The sequence below is a fragment of the Salvelinus namaycush genome, chromosome 40 (genome assembly GCF_016432855.1).
Source record: "Salvelinus namaycush isolate Seneca chromosome 40, SaNama_1.0, whole genome shotgun sequence".
Lineage (NCBI taxonomy): Eukaryota > Metazoa > Chordata > Actinopteri > Salmoniformes > Salmonidae > Salvelinus > Salvelinus namaycush.
The window spans coordinates 16,409,993-16,433,206 of record NC_052346.1 but is presented as its reverse complement, the minus strand read 5'-3'; the positions used below and the strand labels follow the sequence as shown (position 1 = coordinate 16,433,206).

Here is a 23,214-nt window from a genome sequence, read left to right as displayed (position 1 = left end):
CTCAAATAGCTAGGCTGCTATACAGTATATTAATAGAATGAACATTAATATAATAATTGTCAAATTGTCATTATTCATCGCTCTCTCGCTCTCTCCAGGAGGCTGGCACATCCGGTAGGTATACCAACCACTGCATCAGGACGACTATCATCCAGCAGCTCTCCTGTGCAGGTCTGGAGGCCAGAGAGATAATGAGTGTGAGCGGGCACAGAGCTGATTGCTCTCTTAGGATATATTGGAAGCCGTCCACGGAAAATAGGAGGAAATGGAGTAACATCCTAATAGCTGCGTGCGACAACACGGCAGTTGTTCCTGAGAAATGGCACCCAGCTGCGCTTGAGACCCCGGCGTTAGACATCTACTTCACTAATTGCACAATGAATGGAAATGTGAAATTCAATGTGTATTACAAATAAATAGCTGTAGATGCTGTGACCATCCGATAAAAAATGTAATTGTGGTTTCTATTCTGATCTGCTGTATCAATGTCTTTGCTACAATGTGTCAGCACTGTTTTCAGAACCATGGACAGCGCCCCTAGAAACCAAGGATCTGGAACTATCAACCAGCACTTGGGTAGTTTTTCTTTACATGGCAGTCAATACGAAAAGGTCTAACGACCAGAGAACGCCTGAAATGTCACTTGACAACCAGTGTTAGTGAAAGTATCATCATGTTTTGTTAGATAATAGATTGTTTGGTAAATAATCTTGATTTTTAATGCTGGTAAACCGTTGTATAAAAGTAATAATATACTCGAGGCCATGTGTTATGACATTTTTTATCATGGCTGTAGTGTGGTCATAGCCAAGAAGCGAAGCTTCTCATGTATTATTGCTTAAATAGCATATAAACATAATGCAATGTGTTGGTGGTATACAGTGTGATTGTATTGCAGATATTAAACATTATTTACAAGTCTAAGGGAACGTTGTTTTATTTTCCACGAAGAAGTCATGAATAGTGAGGAACAAAACCACATTTTACTTTCACTTTCACAGCCTCGGGAAATGAAGATCAGAAGCAGCCTAGATGAACCACACAGTGTTTTAGCACATCTCATTTGAATGTACTGTTATTTATTATCTTTACAAACAAACAGTCTTAGCAGATATGCCCAAACTAACACTCATCAGATTGTGGTTCTGGATTTGTCTGGCGCGGACGGTGGTCTCCGGAGGTAAGTTGAACCGACTTGCAGGGGCGAACGTAGCGTTTTGGCCTACCTAACATTTCCAGGCGACTTGTTGGCTATTGTGTGCAAATTTTATAGCCTAGACAACAACATCACCTCCTAATCTTTGATTATCATGAACAATAGTTATATGTAAGATAATGTCCTTTATGAACACTATGTGCGCTGCAACTTCAAGTTAGAAACGCAGCCGCCGAGTGGGATTCATATCACTGAAAAAATAACTTGTAACGACATTATGGATGGACAATAGCCTAAACACGGTCTTCATATTGATTTTCAACATGGAAAGTCAGAATGGTTTTAAACGACCTCTATATGGGGTTCGATTAGAAATAAGGACCGCACCCTTCTTGTTCAGTGGCGATTTTAAGCGTGGGTGGGGGAAAAAACAGAGGGATGCATGCCAGCAAAGCCACTACACAACACAACACAAAAAAATACATGAATTGCACTATAACGGTGATAAACGGGGCCCACAAACGGCCAACATAAAGCTGTCCCAACAGCAGTCCCAACATCTTACCACTACCACACCTGGCAGTCAGCACAGCCTTCCCTGGCAGCGAAACAGTTAATTCAGCCTCATTTACAGCCTTTAAAAAAACATAGCTGATATGGCTGACTTGTTAAACAAATATGGTTTCTAATGACAATTGAGATGTAAGCAAGCTAGGATGGAGGTTGTCAATATAACTATTTGTTTAGCACTTTTGAAATGTACACCAGACAGGATTCAGAACCTAAACCGTTCTTACAGTGTTCTCCCTGTACACCAAGTCAGAACCGTAGGATAAATAAAGGGGGCATATAAAAAGACAATGAAAGCTCTTACAATATTCGATGATTACATTTCTCTAAAACAGGTTATAGGCTACACGTGCACCACCAAGTCAGAACAGTAGGCGAAATTAAGAGGGGTAAATGGACCAAATTATTAGGGTGAGGCACATGGGCTACTAACATCTTACTACACAACATACACTTAGTATTACTTTCTTAGCTACGGTATACATACACCACCGTTCAAAAGTTTGGGGTCACTTAGAAATGTCCTTGTTTTCCATGAAAACATACATGAAATGAGTTGCAAAATGAATAGGAAATATAGACAAGACGTTGAAAAGGTTGTAAATAATGATTTTTAATTGAAATAATTGTGTCCTTCAAACTTTGCTTTTGTCAAAGAATCCTCCATTTGCAGCAATTACAGCCTTGCAGACCTTTGGCATTCTAGTTGTGAATTTGCAGAGGTAATCTGAAGAGATTTCACCTCATGCTTCCTGAAGCACCTCCCACAAGTTAGATTGTCTTGATGGGCACTTCTTACGTACCATATGGTCAAGCTGCTCCCACAACAGCTCAATAGGGTTGAGATCCGATGACTGTGCTGGCCACTCCAATATAGACAGAATACCAGCTGACTGCTTCTTCCCTAAATAGTTATTGCATAGTTTGGAGCTGTGCTTTGGGATCATTGTCCTGTTGTAGGAGGAAATTGGATCCAGTTAAGCGCAGTCAACAGGGTATGGCATGGCGTTGCAAAATGCAGTGATAGCCTTCGTTCTTCAAGATCCCGTTTACCCCGTACAAATCTCCCAATTTACCACCATCAAAGATCTGAACACCTCAAACTTAGATTTGTCTGTCCATAACACTTTTTTTCCCCCAATCTTCCTCTGTCCAGTGTCTCTGTTCTTTTGCCCATCTAAATCTCTTATTTGTATTGGTCAGTCTGAGATATGGCTTTTTCTTTGCAACTCTGCCTAGAAGGCCAGCATCCCGAGCATCTTGATCTTGAGTTTTGCACAAATCATGCCTCATTGATAGCATGCCCAATGTTGAATGTTTATCATTTGAAACTTGGAAAAGAGCCCCTTAATCCCAGATTTGGGACCACACAGGCACTCCACTGAATAGCAGGCTAGTGATTGCTTTGCAATGCTTGCAGTTAGCCACTGTCACTGATTCTTTCCAAACCACTCAATGTTGAATTTGTGATTTACAACTTGTTGTGTAATGTTTATGTCCAATGGCCGATGGGCACCGATACATTTTATCTATCATTTTCTCTTCATTATTTATCTTCATATGACAAGGATTAAAAAGGATTTGCCAGTAGATTGTGGACTTGATTCATAATGATGACTGCTAGTTAAGATTTTGAAAGTATGATGTTGACATGATCAGTCCAATCAAAACTACTGCACATTTAACAATATTTGATGTCATTTTATCTGTGGCCAATGACCTTGAGTCTTCTTTGATGGGCACTTCTAATGTAACTCTATGGCAGCACCCAAGGGGCTTGAATTTTCTAGCTCTACCCTTAGATTTGGCAGTGACGTAGTGTCCCCATGAGTGACAGAACACTGACCCAATCACGGTGCAACTCTCCGTATTTTCAACTTTCTTGCCCCACCACCACAGAAAGCACTGAGCTAGGCTGAAACACCTGCATTTTGGAGCTGCCTTACTCAAGAAAACATAAAAGAGACCATATTTGTATGCAGCTTTATTAAATCAATTATATTCGATTCAATTATATTCGCTCTGTGTAGCTAAACGGAATAAGAACATTTGTGACCCGTCATTCAGTGTTGTTGGGGGTTTTGAGCCCCACATTTTTAGCAAAATAAAATGTTATTTTGGCATTAATACGTGTCACATATCAGTTTGCAAACAATGTGAAAACATTGTTTGCAAACTGATATATATATATATTTTATTATTTGTTTTCACATTGTTTGCAAACTGATAGACCTTGTATCTGATTCTGTCTGGACCAAAAGAGTATGGCACCAGAACGAATCAGTTGGATGGGCATTTGATTTCTATAGGCGGACCGTTTTTTTCCATGGGACCTTTGTGCACGCCCTCGCGCATGTATAATCAGTATTTTGAATGATTTTATTTAGACAGGAGTAATTATCAATTTACTTTAGGCGAAGCCAGCATCCGAAAAGTGCACTGTGCATTCGCCAACTTTCCTTTCTCATTCACAAGTGGCTGAAACCAGAGATCTCTATAATCTGACGAGATGATCATGTCTCCACCCTAACAATGAGAGTTGTTGTCCCAAAGGCGGGAATGCAGGCGACAAGTTTAGGTCCGCATATTATGCTAAAGGTAACGCATTAAGTTTATCCAGGACAGATTTTGTCGGGAGTGAGCCCTCGCGCTTCGCCGCTTCCTCTCTGCTGAAACTAGCCAGCGAAGCAGCTTTATGTAGCCCATATATCTGATTCTGTCTGTCCAGAAAAAGTATGACATGCCATACTCCTTTTGCCCAGACAGCATCAGATATATGGTCTACACTTACAGAATCAGATACATGGTCTACACTTACAGCATCAGATACATGGTCTACACTTACGGAGACAGAGAGACGCTGTTTCGCTCGCTCGGATGCTTTATCCGAGACCGTTTTTTCCATGGGACCTTTGTGTACGCCCTCGCGCATGCACGAATTTTGTTAATGGGTGTTATAATCAAGACCATAATCATCTCGAGAGTTTAAAGTTTGGAGAAGCTTACAATTTATACTACCATTTATACCTATCTACGTGCTGGTTATGATTATTTTATGTGCACATTTTCATGCAACAGTTTCATTTCAATAATAACTTTTTCGTTTCGCAAAATTGTAGTTACGTGGTTAATCATACACATCTGAATAAAAATTATACAAATATACAAGTTAAAATTCAACTAAGTGCAAGAGCACCAGCATTTGCCATATGGACACATTGATTCATTGATCCACTAGCAGCTAAAGAAATTAGCGCATGGAACTCAGAGATAGTCTATAGACCAATGCAGCAGTAGGTCTATAACTTCAATCATCAACTAAGTAAAATACATAGACCTAAAACAGTAGAAAATATCCTGATCAAAATGCAGGTTCTTTAGATTGCATTCATCTCTCTACGCCGCCTGTCTTTCTCCCGTTCTATCGGTCATGACTTGTGAAGTGTAACATTGTATCATATCAGGAGGTTGGTGTGCTCAGGCTCGCTCGCTCCCTCAACGTTATCAGGACAGAGAAACCTCACACATGCGTTAGCTCACATGGAGCACTCCAAACAAAAGACAATGAAAACATTGACATAACTCCTAAATTATGGTTATGAAAGTAACCAAAACGTGTTTTTCGCAAGTGTAGCAGGTTTAGAACTCTGCAAACAACGATACCACTCCGAGTATGAGATCGGTAAATGACTGTAATGTATGCATTACCAGTAATTAATGTAAACAAATGACGGGGATTAACGGTACATTTACTAGGCCTACTGGTTACGTGTGTAATGGGGTATTGATACAAATAAACAATGAAAGGGCAAATAATTCACACAATGAATGGGCAATAATTGCTGGGAGACTGCTGAGCACATTCTGGAGAGCTGAGTGCATGCATTCTGGAGAAATATACCCGTATCTTCACCACACACCCCTCCCCATCTTTTCTCAACATTTTATATTTTGTTTCAGAGTAAATTATACTCAAGACACATTATCTTCACACATTTTAGATGCTTTTCACTGACATCCACAATTCAATAATCAGCTAGGCCTATTGCCACGCGCGCTGCCCAAATTTCTGGCTTCCCAAATAGGCATATGCCTATGCACTGCTATTTTTTTAAAAGAAACTAATGATCCTCTGTGGCTTAGTCAAGCTCTCTGGGAAAGTATTTTGAATGATTTTATTTAGACAGGAGTAATTATCAATTTACTTTAGGCGAAGCCAGAATCCGAAAAGTGCACTGTGCATTCGCCAACTTTCCTTTCTCATTCACAAGTGACTGAAACCAGAGATCTCTATAATCTGACGAGATGATCATGTCTCCACCCTAACAATGAGAGTTGTTGTCCCAAAGGCGGGAATGCAGGCGACAAGTTTAGGTCCGCATATTAGGCTAAAGGTAACGCATTAAGTTTATCCAGGACAGATTTTGTCGGGAGTGAGCCCTCGCGCTTCGCCGCTTCCTCTCTGCGAACCAGCGAAGCAGCTTTATGTAGCCCATGTATCTGATTCTGTCTGTCCAGAAAAAGTATGACATGCCATACTCCTTTTGCCCAGACAGCATCAGATACATGGTCTACACTTACGGAGACAGAGAGACGCTGTTTCGCTCGCTCGGATGCTTTATCCGAGATTGATGCGTGTTTCTGTCAGCACGCGCCTGCCCAGTTTAATGCGCAAAAATCATATGACGACCATCATATCGAAGTAAATTTGGAGTCACCAGATTATAAGGTGTGTGGGCCTCGCACTATGAAACGGGAAACCATGCAGTTTATTAGAGTACAAATTCAATAAATTATGATGAACTTCACAGGGTGGTGAAAGGTCACGGTGATCTTGATGCTCCTTTCCAATAAATATCGAGGGTGTTATTCTGGTGACATGATCATCAAGGCTTTTCTGCCGTTTGACAAATACAAATAATAATCACTATTATCCATAATAATGTCATACTATATAACACAACAGTCTATATAATACAACAGTCTATTTAACACAACAGTCTATTTAACACAACAGTCTATATAATATAACAGTCTATATAACACAACAGTCTATATTACACAGCAGTCTATATAACACAGCAGTCTATATAACACAACAGTCTATATAACACAACAGTCTATACTACACAGCAGTCTAAATTACACAGCAGTCTATATAACACAGCAGTCTAAATTACACAGCAGTCTATATAACACAGCAGTCTAAATTACACAACAGTCTATATAACACAACAGTCTATATAACACAACAGTCTATATAACACAACAGTCTATATAATGCAACAGTTTTTGTGACGAACCATCAGTGGAGTTGAAAATACGATGGAAACCCATTGAAACTTGTATTTTTAATTTGGTACATGGGAATTGAATAGACAAATGAACTTTTATGTAGACTACATCATCACACAGCCTTTTATATGCAAAACGTCCGTTTAATGGAAACATATCTCTGGTGGGAAAATGTGATTATTGTTTCATGCAGATTTTAGAATATTCGCATGAAAATCTGTCGCAAATTGGAAAGAAACCTAGCTAGTGATATAATAGTGGGCAGGGTGTAGACAAAGACTTTAATCTGTAGTGTAGTCTAGATACATTTCTGCTCCAGTGATGGGGAAAATACTAGTCAAAGTGGTCAGACTACATAGGCCAGATATGCCCAGCGATCAGAATTCTTGATATACACAGTAAAGGTAGATAATAATGTCTCTTTCAATGCCAATAGGGTTAGGACTACATATTTATACCCTAACCATAATGTGTTACTCTGGATACATTGATACTCTGATAAATGTATGAAATATCTGCTTTTCCAGATCTTTACCATAAAGTGGAAGGTGATCTCCTGTTGAAACCAGACAAGTCCACAGTGCCTGACCCCATCATAAGCGTCCTATGGAAGCATGGGAAGAACAAGGTGGCAGAGTGGTACAAGGATTATGGTCTGGACATCTATGGTGCCTTCAAAGAGCGTACAACCCTGGACCAGAATACTGGAGAGCTGAGAATCAGTGGATTGATGAAAACAGACAGTGGAGTTTATTCTGTGGAGTTCAACAGCAAACTGCTTGACAAGACATATACACTATCTGTTATCAGTAAGTGTTTCTGTAAGTTTAGCATGTAGATCTTGGTGTGGGAAATAAAATATGTACGATGCATGCCAGCAAAGCACTACACAACACTAAACAATACATTCATTGCACTATAACGCTGACTAACAGTGCCCATAAACTGTTAGGGCCTACATAAAGCTGTCACAACAGCAGAGTCCCAACAGCAGTCCCAACACCTTACCACTGCTACACCTGGATATCAGCAGAACCTTGTCTGGCAGCAAAGCAGTTCATTCAGCCTCATTTACTGACTTAAAAAATATATAGCTGATATGGCTGACTTGCTTAAACAAATGTGGTTTCTACTGACAATTGAGATGTACAAACTATGGCATAAGGGGACAACAAGCGGATAAGAGGCAATCCGTAATTTCGATTAAGACATTAATGAGCGAGCGACGACGGACGTAGTCAATATAACTATTTGTTCAGCACTTTTGACATGTACAATGACAGAATTCAAAACATGGGCCGTTCTTACAGTGTTTTCCCTTTACACCAAGTCAGAACCGTAGGATAAATAAAGGGGGCATATATAAACACAGTGAAAGCTCTTACAATATTCAATGATTACATTTCTCAAAAACAGGGTATAGGCTACATCTGCAACACCAAGTTAGAACAGTAGACTGAATTAAGATGTGAAAATAGACCAAATTATTAGGCTGAGGCACATTGAACGCTGTTTGCGTGTCAAAAAAGATAAACGTCATATAACACAATTTGACGCGTTAAATAAGCTTTTAATTTGACACGTCAAATAACACAATTCTATTATAGAATGTTGGTGTGCTGAATATGCACATGACACAACTACTATCAGTAGCACTGTCAAATCTGTACCAAACAGTAGCCGAACAAGCACACACCGGGGAACGAGTTATGTGTTTACAATACCACGTTGGTGAAAATAGACCAAATTATTAGGGTGAGGCACATGGGCTGCTAACAGCTTACTACACGACATACACTTAGTATTACTTTCTTAGCTACAGTGTACATATCTCCCTGGCATATTACATCATTTATGCAGCAGCATACAAGACATATTTGGACTCACCTTGTGATGTGCTCACTTAAACAGGAAGGTGGTCCTTTGTGGGTAAATTTTGTCATCGAACTTTGTCATGAAAGTCTGGCATTCTCTGGATTTATGGTGATAACACACAGCCACTCCACTGAATAGCAGGCTAATGGTTGCTTTGCAATGCTTGCACTCCTTGTTTAATTTGCGTTTTCCAACTTGTTGTGTAATCTTTATGTCCAATGGCCGATGAGCACCCATACGTTTTATCTATCATTTCTCTTCATTATTTCTCTTCATATAACAAGGATTTAAAAGGATTTGACAGTAGATTGTCGACTTGATTCATGATGATGACTGCTAGGTAAGACTTTGAAAGTAAGATGTTGACATAATCAGTCCAATCAAAGATACGATACATATAACGTGATTTGACATCATTTTATCTGTGGCCAATGAACTTGAGCATTCTTGGTAGGGCACCTGTAATATACCTCTATGGCAGGACCCAAAGGGCTGAAATTTCGGATGTGTAACGATCCTTGTCTTCGTCGCATGAGGAGGAAAGATCGGACCAAAACGCAGCGTGGTAAGTGTCCATATTAGATTTATTCACACTGAACACTGAGCAAAATAACAACGAGCAAGAACGAAAAAATGAAACAGTTCTGTAAGGTGAAGACACACAAAACAGAAAACAACTACCCACACCACACAGGTGGAAAAAGGATACCTAAGTATGGTTCTCAATCAGAGACAACGATAGACAGCTGCCTCTGATTGAGAACCACACCCGGCCAAACAAACAGAAATAGAAAACATAGAATGCCCACTCCAACTCACGCCCTGACCAAACCAAAATAGAGACATAAAAAGGCTCTCTAAGGTCAGGGCGTGACAGTACCCCCCCCCCCCAAAGGTGCGGACTCCGGCCGCAAAACCTAAAGCCATAGGGGAGGGTCTGGGTGGGCATCTATCCGCGGCGGCGGCTCTGGCGCGGGACGTGGACCCCGCTCCAACTTAGTCTTGGCCCACTTAGGTGGGGCCTCTGGCAGCTCCGGACAGGAGGGCGACTCTGGCAGCTCCGGACAGGAGGGCGACTCTGGCAGCTCCGGACAGGAGGGCGACTCTGGCAGCTCCGGACAGGAGGGCGTCTCTGGAGGCTCCGGGCTGGAGGCCGTCTCTGGAGGCTTCTTGCCATGTCTCACCCCTGGAGGCTTCTTGCCATGGATCATCACTGGAGGCTTCGTGCCATGGATCATCACTGGAGGCTTCTTACCATGGATCATCACTGGAGGCTTCGTGCCATGGATCATCACTGGAGGCTTCGTGCCATGGATCATCACTGGAGGCTTCGTGCCATGGATCATCACATGAGTGGAGAGACACACAGGAGGCCTGGCTCTGGGAGAAGGCACAGGACTCACCAGGCTGGGGAGACATGCAGGAGGCCTTGTCCTTGGCCGAGGCACCGGATACACTGGGCCGTAAAGGCGCACTGGCGGTCTCGAGTGCAGATCTGGCCCCACCCGTTCTGGCTGGATGTCAGCTTCCACCCGGCAAATGCGGGGGAAAAAGGCTACCTAAGTATGGTTCTCAATCAGAGACAACGATAGACAGCTGCCTCTGATTGAGAACCACACCCGGCCAAACAAACAGAAATAGAAAACATAGAATGCCCACCCCAACTCACGCCCGGGCCAAACCAAAATAGAGACATAAAAAGGCTCTCTAAGGTCAGGGCGTGACAGGATGTCTACCCTTACTAATGACATAAACTTGGCAATGACATGGTGTCCCCATGAGCGACAGAACACTGAGCCACTCACGGCGCAATACTCCTATTTTCTTCTGGCTCGACCACCACTGAGCTAGGCTGAAACACCTGCATTTTGGAGCTGCCTTACTCAAGATAACAAAAAAAAAACATGTTTGTATGCGGCTTTATTAACTCAATTATATATATATTTTTTATATTGTTTGCAAACTGATATGTGACACGTATTAATGCCCAAATAACATGCAAAACAGGAACCCTCCCCAATATACATATATATATTTATTTTTTTGCTTAAAATGTGGGGCCCAAAACATGTGGGGCCCCACCTGCCCTGAATACGGATCGCCACTGATGTACCTGTGAATGTGTGTGTCACGTTCCTGACCTTATTTTCCCTTATTTTGTATTTATTTAGTTGGTCAGGGCGTGAGTTGGGGTGGGTTGTGTATGTGTGTTTTCTATGTTGGGTTTTTTGTGTTCGGCCTGGTATGATTCTCAATCAGAGGCAGCTGTCAATCGTTGTCCCTGATTGAGAATCATACTTAGGCAGCCGGGGTTTCACGTGTGGTTTGTGGGTGCTTGTATTTCGTGTCAGTGTTCGTGCCACACGGGACTGTTTTTCGGTTAGATTCTCTTTGTTATTTTGTTTCGTGTAGTGTTCAGTTTATTTCATAATAAAACATGGACACTTTCCACTCTGCGTCTTGGTCCGATCCCTACACCTCCTCTTCAGACGAAGAGGAGGAAATCAGCCGTTACAGTGCGTGCGTGGTTGTGTAGAAACAGCAGGTTATGTATTGTAGTGCCTCACAAGCATTTTCCCAAATTATTCCTGTGTCTTTCCTCTATTTACAGAGGCAGTCCCCAAACCCACAATCACTTCTTCCTGTAACGCCAACCAAACCTCCTGCACTCTGACCTGTGAGGGCAACACCACTGATGCTGAACCAGTCACCTACAGCTGGAAAGAGGAAGAGGGGCCGTGGGTTGTCGGAGGAAAACTGCTGATTGTTTCTAAGAGCGACACTGGCAATTCAACCAACAGTTACAAGTACATCTGCAAGCTGAATAACTCTGTTAGTGGGGAATTCAGTGAGCCAGTTGGAGAGGTGTTTGTCTCAGGTGAGTCAACATTCACAAGCGTGTTACGTACTTATGTATTGATTTGTTTGTATCACTGCTAGTTTTGTAAGACATTTTTAATGCTGCACTATGTTGAATACCCGATCAACTCCTGTCAAAGTATCAATACAAAACGTGTTTTCATTTCAGAGCCTTCCATCAGAGATTTTGTTGGTGTTGTTGTCACTGCCATTGTAGCATTTGTTTTCATTGTCATAACAGGTAAGAACAGCACATCTATAGTAACAGAGCACTGCACATGTACATAGTTGTGAAGAACAGATTGACATAACAGCAGCAACAACAGTGAGCTATACCCCCTGAAGGGGATACCTGTTCTACCTGTATTTACAGTACTGTTCAGGCTACTGTTACAGTCAAGACAAGGGGTTAGATGCACCGCCTGCTGTAGGTCAGTCTTCATAATGTGTCACAAGGACATATCAATTTGGACCGCGCACACTATGGAATAACCTAATCGGATTTCTTACACTAGTTCTTCCAATGACCGATAGCCACACGTCTGAAACAGGGAGCTATCCCTGGGTGCCTTAGCACAGGTTCGCTACCCTTTCCTCTCTGTTTCTTTGTCCTACCTTGGCCATTGAGACCACTGTTAGTGACTTCCACTTTGGCAGCATTAACCACTTGTACATCTGCGGTGTAAACTGAATTAGCTTCCACTCTCAATGCTGCTTGTACTATTAAATCCCAATGAGAATGCTGGTCCACTACCCCCTCTTTATTTGATTGGAATTTTCCGTTAGCAGGGAAATGCTGACCAATTGTAACAATTTTAAAAAAAAATTCCGACATTCGAGAATTGGTCAAATGCTCGTGCTCCTCTTTCACCACCTCTATGGCTTTATTAAACTTCTCTTCCTCTAGCCCCGCTTTACAAGGAGAATCCCTGAATGTCTGTCGCCATTTCAATAGTTATTATTCTGAAATCTCTCCTGATGGTGTCCAGGGTGTTTAGATCTTCTTCACTCCCGGCTCTAATACACACCTTCTATTAACTGTTTTCCAACGTACCGCTAACCACTTCCCCGGAGAATAGTTATGGTATTTGTGCCTATTAATTGGTCATGGCACTTAATACCTTGCATTTGAATCAATCTTATAGCGTCTGCAAATGTATTACTGGAGATTACGGGTGACCTTATGTCTTATTCCAGTGTTATGCCTCAAATATCACTGTTGTTGATTACACACATTACCAAAATGATTCACAGTTGTCTTCCTATTTCCACATTCTCTGTCACGGTTCCCCCTCCCAATAGGGCATAAACCAACCTCTCTCCGTATTGCTACTGGTAATACACACAAATCAAACAGCATTTGAAACATCTTATTGCTTTTCTTTTGACGATGAACGTGGCTTTCTTTCAGAAAATATAGGCAACCTTCTTATCACCATCCACATTCCCTCCTGTTGTCCTTCTCCATGGACTACTTCTCTACAATCTGCCATACTAGTACACAAGCATGACAATTTATCCATACACACACACTACGGCCACCGCGGCTGGGCTTTCACCCTCCCTTTACGGGTCTAGTAGGGAACCAACCCCACTCGGGACTTACCCCCTAGGACTTACTCTCTGCAGGTACCAACCTGCTCGGGCTTACCTTCTGAGAATTACCCTATACTTTATGGTCCTCGCAGGAACCAACCCACTTGGGATTTACCCCCTAGGACTTACCCTCTACAGGTACCAACCTGCTCGGGCTTACCTTCTGAGAATTACCCTATACTTTATAGTCCTCGCAGGAACCAACCCACTTGGGATTTACCCCCTAGGACTTACTCTCTACAGGTACCAACCTGCTCAAGCTTACCTTCTGAGAATTACCCTATACTTTATAGTCCTCGCAGGAACCAACCCACTTGGGATTTACCACCTAGGACTTAATCTCTGCAGGTACCAGCCTGCTCGGGCTTACCTTCCGGGACTTACCATATACCATGAATCTACGACCGGTGGTAATACAATGGGACTACTGAATAAGCTCAGGCTTTCTAGGTCCGTATTCTATAATTGGTTCAGCCTACGACTCTCATCTCCCCAACATGTCAGAATGAGTGGTAACAGGTGTAGGAACTGTGCCTACCTTGTTTTTGGTGCCGGCTCCTGTTTCACTGATTCGGAATCTCTAGTCCGACTGTAAATCGTGGTGAACCCCGCTCACAGCGCCAACTGTTAGGTTCTAAATAAACAGAGTAATAAACTCACGGACACTTAATAAAGCTCAAACCAAGATTATTCACCCACTGGTTTGTACAGCTGCATAAGACAACAACATGGTTCCACCAGTGGTAGTATATATATATATACCCCAATTTGGGTGACGTCCTCCTTCTCTCTAAACATTACATCTTTATTGCAAGGCAGGAAATTAAGTGATGCGGGCCAAAAACTGTTCCTTCTCCCTTAATGTGACCTGACATAACCTCGGCCCCCTTCCTCGCTAAACCACATCTCTCCATCCATCTCCATCCTCTCCATCCACATCTCTCCACATGTGATTGCCCTTCCTTTACTCAGTACATTCCAAGCTTAATTGCCTCCACCATATACATTCCTCCTACAGATAACCACTAACTTCTGGTGTAGACCCTAGACTTTGGCACTCAATATTCCAAAAGGATACCTGATAATTAACAATATTTCAAGTTTAGAACTCATCAGAATTCAAGGCACACTTAACCAGCATGGCTACCACAGCATTCTGCAGCGTTACGCAATCGCAGCTGGTTTGCTCTTAGTGGTACTATAATTTTGTAATTCAACAGGACAATGGCCTAACACACCTCCAGGCTGTGTAGGGGCTATTTTACCAAGAAGGAGAGTGATGGACTGCTGCATCACATGACCTGGCCTCCACAATCACCCGACCTCAACCCAATTGAGATGGTTTGGGATGAGTTGGACCGCAGAGTAAAGGAAAAGCAGCCAACAAGTGCTCAGTATATGTGGGAACTCCTTCAAGACTGTTGGAAAAGCAATCCATGTGAAGCTGGTTGAGAGAATGCCAAGATTGTGCAAAGCTGTCATCAACGCAAAAGGTGTCTACTTTGAAGAATCTCAAATATATGTGTAATTTCATTGTTTTGATGTCTTCACTATTATTCTACAATGTAGAAAAGAGTAAAAATAAAGAAAACCCCTTGAATGAGTAGGTGTTCTAAAACTTTTGACCGGTAGTGTATATTTACAAAACAAATATGGAAATGATGCAGGCAATTACATTGATGGAAGCTACAATCTATCTGCAATATTAAAGCTGATCTACCCCCTAAAAAATAAAAAAGGCCGTTGGTGGGAAGTCATTACAGGTCATCTGCATGCCAGTTATGACTTTCATATACGCATTGTAGGCTACCTAACCATGCCCTAAAATCTGCCCAAGAACTGAAGAATTATGTAGTTGTCTACTAGACAGAGGCGCTGTCCATTCAGCACCACACCACTGAGCTCCACTATGCCTACCTGTACCGAGGAGCTGTCCATTCAGCGGTGCTGAATCACGGATGTAGCCTTAGCTCCCTTTAAAAAGGCATGTGTATATTTTGTGATTTTCGTCATTCTTTGAGCTTTTGTCTTCATGTGTCCTTCTTGATTGTAGGCCTAAGTAAGTCTTTTGATGTATGCCTTTTATTTCAATGAATGTGTTAATGCATGTTTATATATTATTTCTTACATTGTTACCCCAGGAGAAAAAGAATGTGTACAAGCATTTCGCTACACTCGCAATAACATCTGCTATCCAAGTGTATGCGACCAATAACATTTGATTTGATTTGATGTGTAGGATTTATCTAGCATAGTTTGCATTCGTCGTCAGCTGTTTAATGCACCGGTTACTTTCACATTGATTTGAAGTCGGCCTTGTGCAGGTACTGTATGCATGCTCTCAGAAATGATGTCTCCTTATTGCAGCTTAAGCATGTAAATGTGGGTGAAGTCATACTCAACAGCTGACAGTATGGTTAATGCACAGACTTGTACTTTAAGAGGGGTTATTTCTCACTCTGTTATAGCTAACACAAGCTACAGAACCATGGATCAACTTGGAAAATAAAATCTTCATTTTTTTACTCCTCAGGAATGTTGGTGTGGAAGAAAAAGACTGGTAGGATGATTATCTGTCTCTTCCTGTCTCAATTCTTCATATTCACTGCTTCACAATAACATAATTTACATTTGGGTTCCAGTGAAAACAAAGAACCATTTGAATGAAAATGTTAATCATGTCTTACATTCTTGTGTTCCTTTTTCCTTTCAGGATATCCCCAAGACACCTGGATCGACTTTTTGAGAAAGTTTTGTGGTGGAATTTGTGGTAAGTTTTACCCTAACTTGACTCTGATCCATATTTAACCTGCCTACGGGGTCCCCAAAGTAATACAAACACAACATTATTCATGTACTGCACTATATACACATACAGTGCATTCGTAAAGTATTCAGATCCCTTTACTTTTTCTACATTTTGTTACGTTACAGTCTTATTCTAAAATGGATTAAATGAAAAAATATATATCTACACACACAATAGCCCATAATGACAAAGCAAAAACAAGCTTTTAGATTTATTTGCAAATGTATTCAAAAAATAAAAAACAGAAAAACCTTATTTACATAAGTATTCAGACCCTTTGCTATACGACTCAAAATTTAGCTCAGATGCATCCTGTTTCCATTGATCATCCTTGAGATGTTTCTATAACTTGATTGGAGTCTACCTGTGAATAATTCAATTGATTGGACATGATTTGGAAAGGCACACACCTGTCTATATAAGGTCTCACAGTTGAGAGTGAGACCTTATATAGGTGCTTACTTATAGGTGCTTAATTTTATTTTTAATACATTTGCAAAATATTCTGAAAACCTGTTTTTGCTTTGTCATTATGGGGTATTGTGTGTAGATTGATGAGGGAAAAAAGCTATTTAATCAATTTCAGAATAAGATTGTAACGCTACAAAATGTGGAAATGTCAAGGCGTCTGAATACTTTCCGAATGCGCTGCACACATGCGTACTGACAGCACATGGCAGTAGTGTTCTTTTTGTCCCATCCCAGAAATCCAGAAACCTGTTTTAATCAAATTAACAGTGCTGTTAACTGGCAACCCCAGAGAGAACCCATGAAGCCCCACGGTTGGCGACCTGAACATCCCCTACACTGTGATAAACAGTATCTGAGGCAACAGAATTCTGACTGTGGACTGTTTATCACAGTGTAGGGGAGGTTCAGGTCGCCAACCGTGGAGCTTCAGAGGTTCTCTCTGGGGTTGCTATGGATACAGTTAACAGCACTGTAGGGGAGAAGTCTTCTAGAAATTACTCAAACAAACTAGAAAAATTATTTAAAAGAAAAGGCTCACAGTGCCTCTCTGAAGATGATGTGGGCCATGAAACCACGGAAAGCCATTCATTTCCAATGAAATAGAAGTGTGCAGGGGACAGTTAGGTAGTATGGGCGAAGGTCGTGAACAGGGCGCTGCCAGTCATCAAAAGCTGAACTTTATGAAAATACTTCCCGCCATCACAACACAAGTCAATAAAATCAGTTAGTCGCCAACTCTGGGGGTTTTCACCAGGTGTTTCCAGGATTGGGTAGGTTACATGTAATCAGTTACTCCCTAACTCTGGGGGTTTCCACCAAGTGATTCCATTGGGAATTGCAGGGTAGCTCAAGAACAAACATTTAAAGTAGGCAAAAATTATGCCAATCCCAATTAAAATGCTACTGTATTTTAGAGTATTAGATGGCATGGCTTGGTGAGCAGCTGTCAGCATGGTGCCTCTTCTGTCACTTTTAGAAAGCAGAGAACAGAGAGTGACAGTTTGTTTTGCTGGTCAGCAGTTTAGGCCGGTCACCGATTGCTTTGAATTTGATGTCAGGATTTGAACTCGGCCTTGTAAACCTTGTTGTAATCTGATAGTCTGGGAATTGGGAGGTGGGCGAGCTCTCCTTTTAATTTTTTTTGTCCGTTCGTGTGCTCTCCTCCTGTGACGTTGAAGACACTATAATGACTTCCCACCAACATTGTCTCGTGCTCTTCCCACTTTCTACAAAAACCATTGGTCGGATTAAAACCAAATTATGATAAATGTACTAATTGGATCCCTAAAAAATACAACTTTTACATTATTGTGTAGTTTACCAATAAAATGGTCTGACAGGGATGTGGACATACTCAGTATACATATCCCGAAAGAAAGAAAGGATCTCACTCCAATACATTTTAATATAAAGTTATGAAAAATAGATAAGATCTTGCGACCATGGAAAGGAAAATCACCCTGATTAACTCTTTAAACATATTCCAGTTTACCTATTTGCTTATGGTCTTGCCTACACCTAGCGACTTGTTTTTAAATTATATGAGCAAAAAATATTACATTTTATTTGGAATGGCAAGCCAGACAAAATTAAAAGGGCCTATTTATATAATGAATGGGAATTCGAAGGGCAGAAATTATAAAATATTAAAGCATTAGACCTCTCACTAAAGGCGTCAGTCATACAAAAGTTCAACTTTAATCAAAATTGGTTTTCTAGCATATTAGTAAGAATGTCTCACCCCATGCCTTTTCCCCTTTATTCAGATTACAACCCCTCACTTTTGGTTATTTGGAAATGAAATCATCTCCAAAATATTGTTATTTTTAAAACAAGCCATATAAAGTTGGTTGCAATTTCAGTTTAATCCAGCAGAAAAGACAGAACAAATAATACATCAAATATTGTGGTTAAACTCAAATATACTAATTGATTAAAAAAAACATACTTTTTCATTTAAAAAAGGTAGAATCTTTGTAAATTATATCATGAATAGGACTGGTGGAGTTAAGTCACACATGCAGCTAACAAAAATGATATGGAAATGTCTGCCCTATCTAAAATTACAGTTGAAGTCAGAAGTTTACATACACCTTAGCCAAACACATTTAAACTCAGTTTTTCACAATTCCTGACATTTAATCCTAGTAAAAAGTCCATGTCTTAGGTCAGTTAGGATCCCCACTTTATTTTAAGAATATGAAACATCAGAATAATAGTAGAGAGAATGATTTATTTCAGCTTTTATTTCTTTCACCACATTCCCAGTCGGCCAGAAGTTTGCATACACTCAAAGAGTATTTGGTAGCATTGCCTTTAAATTGTTTAACTTGGGTCAAACGTTTTGGGTAGCCTTCCACAAGCTTCCCACAATAAGTTGGGTACATTTTGGCCCATTCCTCCTGACAGAGCTGGTGTAACTGAGTCAGGTTTGTAGGCCTCCTTGCTCGCACACGCTTTTTCAGTTCTGCCCACAAATGTTCTATGGGATTGAGGTCAGGGATTTGTGATGGCCACTCAAATACCTTGACTTTGTTGTCCTTAAGCCATTTTGCCACAAGTATGCTTGGGGTCATTGTCCATTTGGAAGACCCATTTGCGACCAAGCTTTAACTTCCTGGCTGATGTCTTGAGATGTTGCTTCAATATATCCACATAATTTTCCTTTCCTCATGATGCCATCTATTTTGTGAAGTGCACCAGTCCCTCCTGCAGCAAAGCACCCCCACAACATGATACCGCCACCCCCGTGCTTTACGGTTAGGATGGTGTTCTTCGGCTTGCAAGCCTCCCCCTTTTTCCTCCAAACATAATGGTGGTCATTATGGCCAAACAGTTCTATTTTTGTTTCATCAGACCAGAGGACATTTCTCCAAAAAGTATGATCTTTGTCCCCATGTGCAGTTGAAAATCGCAGTCTGGCTTTTTATGGCGGTTTTGAAGCAGTGGCTTCTTCCTTGCTGAGCAGCCTTTCAGGTTATGTTGATATAGGACTCGTTTTACTGTAGATATAAATACTTTTGTACCTGTTTCCTCCAGCATCTTCACAAGGTCCTCCAAGGCTTGCAAGCCGAAGAACACCATCCCAACCGTGAAGCACGGGGGTGGCGGCATAATGTTGTGGGGGTGCTTTGCTGCAGGAGGGACTGGTGTACTTCACAAAATAGATGGCATCATGAGGAAAGGAAAATTATGTGGGTATAATGAAGCAACATCTCAAGACATCATTAAGGAAGTTAAAGCTTGGTCGCAAATGGGTCTTCCAAATGGATAATGAGCCAAATCATTCTTCCAAAGTTGTGGCAAAATGGCTTAAGGACAACAAAGTCAAGGTATTGGAATGGCCATCACAAATCCCTGACCTCAATCCTATCGAACATTTGTGGGCAGAACTGAAAAAGCGTGTGCAAGCAAGGAGGCCTACAAACCTGACTCCGTTACACCAGCTCTGTCAGAGGGAATGGGCCAAAATTCACCCAAGTTATTGTGGGAAGCTTGTGGAAGGCTACCCGAAACGTTTGACCCAAATTAAACAATTTGCTAAGACAATAACTAACCAAAACAGCAATAGACAAGGCATATTGACATTAGGGAGAGGCATGTGTAGCCGAGTGATCATAGGGTCCAATGACTAGCAAAAGATGAGTCAGGGAGCTGATTCAGTATTCGCTACTACGCTAGGCGAGCTGGAGACACGACGATTCAGACAGCTAGCGGGCCGGGGCTAGCAGATGGGTCCCCGTCGACGCCGCAACGGAAGAGCCTGTTGAAACCACCTCGGACGATTACGTCGGCAGACCAGTCATGATTGGTTGGCGGGGCTCCGTGTCGGCAGTAAATGGTCCAGGCCAATTGGCAAAAGAGGTATTGTAGCCCAAGAATTGGCTGGTGGACCTCTTCGGCTAGCCGGGACATGGGCCTAGCTCGAGGCTAGCTCAAGGCTAACTGGTGCTTGCTTCGGGACAGAGACGTAAGCCAGGAGTAGCCACTCGGATTGCAGCTAGCTAGCTGCGATGATCCGGTGTAAAGGTTTAGAGTTTGCGGTAGGAATGCGGAGATGTGGTAGAGAAAAAGTAGTCCGATATGCTCTGGATTGATATCGCGCTGTGTAGACTGCCAGGTATTGACTGAGCTGAGGCTGGCTGGTGTCCGAGTTAAGGCTGAAGACTGCTAGCAGTGGCTAACTGACTACTAGCTAGTAGCTAGTTAGCTGGCTAGCTGCTGAAGGGGGTTCCGGTTCTAAAGTTTAAAAATAGCAGATCCGTACCACGTTGGGTGAGGCGGGTTGCAGGAGAGTATATTCAGTCCGTAGATGGCAAGTGAGATTAAGATATATACGAAAAAACTATATTTACACGGGACGGGACAAGACAAAACACACGTCCGACTGCTACGCCATCTTGGAATCAGCTGTAACGCATATAATTAACTGGCTTGTATGCAAAGCAGTAATTGTTTCAAAACATCTCCTGCCATGTCACTGATACGTCGTGAAACAGTGTTGTTTGATGAAGGCATTGTCTGTATTGTTTTTTTGGCCTTTTCCCCCAGCATTGTCCCAGCCATATCTGCGGCAGCAGGAAGAATTAAGGCCTCCACAATAGTATGGGGCTTTCGCGTCCTAGCCACTCGGTAGCTCACCATATAAGACGCTTCTAGCCTCTTCTTATGAATGGTATCTGTTGCTTTTATATATGTCTTACTACTCAAGAATTGTTTTTATTCTCACTCAAAACTCCTGTGGCTTATTTTTCAAATTGGCATGTTTTGTTTCTAAATGTCTGCGCAAGAGTGGTTTCATCCAGTTGTGAGATAGTACTTTTGCACATATAACACACTGTGGCTGAGGAAAGGTACTACTCCCCAAATAAGTGAACCCCAAATCAATGTAGTTCTCATCATATTTGCGCCTCTTCGATGGTCCAACATCCCTGTCTGTTGTTCGGTGCTTTCCCGGGTAAAGGGGCAGTAGCTCTTTGGCTGCATCAGATTCACAGCTGTCAGTGTCCATGCTAGCTGGGCTAACAACAAATGTAGAATTACTGATGCTAACATTTGATGTGCTCGTGGAAGCAGAACAACTTGTCGTCACAGGTGCAGGTGTATTACTGCTGGTAGTAGCAGTACTACCAGTAGAGCTGGTATGTGTATCAATGGATGCGGGCCTTTTAATAAAAAACATTTATACATTTTCAAGCAAACGGAATGAGCAGCAGCTACGTTTGGCTACATGCGGACCGTTAGTGGAATTCCCACGAGAGAAAAACCTCACCCAAATGTATAGCCCCGTTGGAAAATATAAATGGACTGTGAATCACATTTTTATTTTGCGTACCCCCGACGGCATTGTGCGTACCCCTGTGGGTTTGGGAATACCTGGTGTAGAGGATCATTGTACCATCTAAACCGCTGTGAACTATATTTTCCATAACCAAAAATATTGTATATTCAGCTGGTGTTTGAAGTTGGTGTACAAAACTGAAACGGGATGCATATAAATAGCACACGTAGAACAGATCTACCGCTTCTTAGACTTGCTTTCAATGGGAATGAAAGATCTATAACTCACATTTCTATGTGAATTTGTTTGGGTTGCCCAAAAAGTTACATATTGTAGATTTAAGCAGTGTGTTTTTGATGCAGTAGGAGAGAGGCTGTATTGATGTTGTCCTTCTCTGTGTGTGTTTCTGCAGAGGTTACTGTTCCCCTAATGGCATCACCAGAAATTAGCTTTAATTGAACTATAGACCTTTACTCACACAGCAGTAAATCCCACCACCCAGAACATTTCCAAGTTCTCATAACCTTACGCAAAATTAAAGGGCAAATACATAAATGAACTTCAAGGAACCTTCTCTACTCTTTTTGCTGCGAACAAATGTTGATGTCTGAGAAACACTGGTGGTTCAGCAGAGGCTGTAGTATATTGTAATATACTGTTTCCTCAGGGCGCGACGGTGAGCCTAAAAGGGACGGCGGTGGCGGAACAGGGACCGGCGGCGGACCGGCGGCGGCGGAGACGGCGGCGATTGCGGAGGCGGAGGCGGCGGCGATTGCGGCGGCGATTGCAGCGGAGGCAGCTATTGCAGGGGCGGCGATGGCGGCGATGTCGGCAGCGATGGCGGCGATTGCGGAGCCGCAGATTGCGGAGCCGCAGATTGCGGAGGCTGCGATTGCGGAGGCGACGATTGCGGCGAAGGCGGCGATTGCAAAGGTGGCGGAGGCGACGATTGCGGAGGCGGCGATTCCGATAGCGGCTGCGGACCAGGGGCCGGCGGCGATTCTGAAAGGGGCGGTGGCGGAGGCCCGAGGGCCGACCTGAACACAGCTGAAAAAGGAGAGGGAAATCGAGGTGCTGGAATGTCACTAACTCTCTCCCAAGGCACCTGCCTCAAGAAACATTTCAAAGGGAGAGATACAGAATCCTTGGTAAACTCAGACAACTGGGTGGTGAACATTCCATCAGTCCTGAAAAAAATAAACATGTACTTTGTTTTCATTATGCTGTATCCCAAAACATTTGCATTTTATCCAGAATTATACTTCAGACACATCAGATGATACAGTTTCCCAGTAAGTGGAA

General features: G+C 42.1%; 1 protein-coding gene across 1 annotated transcript; it reads left to right on the top strand.

Annotated features, from left to right (window-relative positions):
* Positions 1-1,113: 1,113 nt before the first annotated feature.
* LOC120033266 lies at positions 1,114-22,953 on the top strand. Its single transcript, XM_038979542.1, has 4 exons — positions 1,114-1,180; positions 7,549-7,830; positions 11,508-11,774; positions 22,580-22,953. The coding sequence occupies exons 1-4, from the start codon at positions 1,114-1,116 to the stop codon at positions 22,951-22,953; spliced, it is 990 nt and encodes a 329-aa protein (XP_038835470.1).
* The last annotated feature ends 261 nt before the right edge of the window (positions 22,954-23,214 follow it).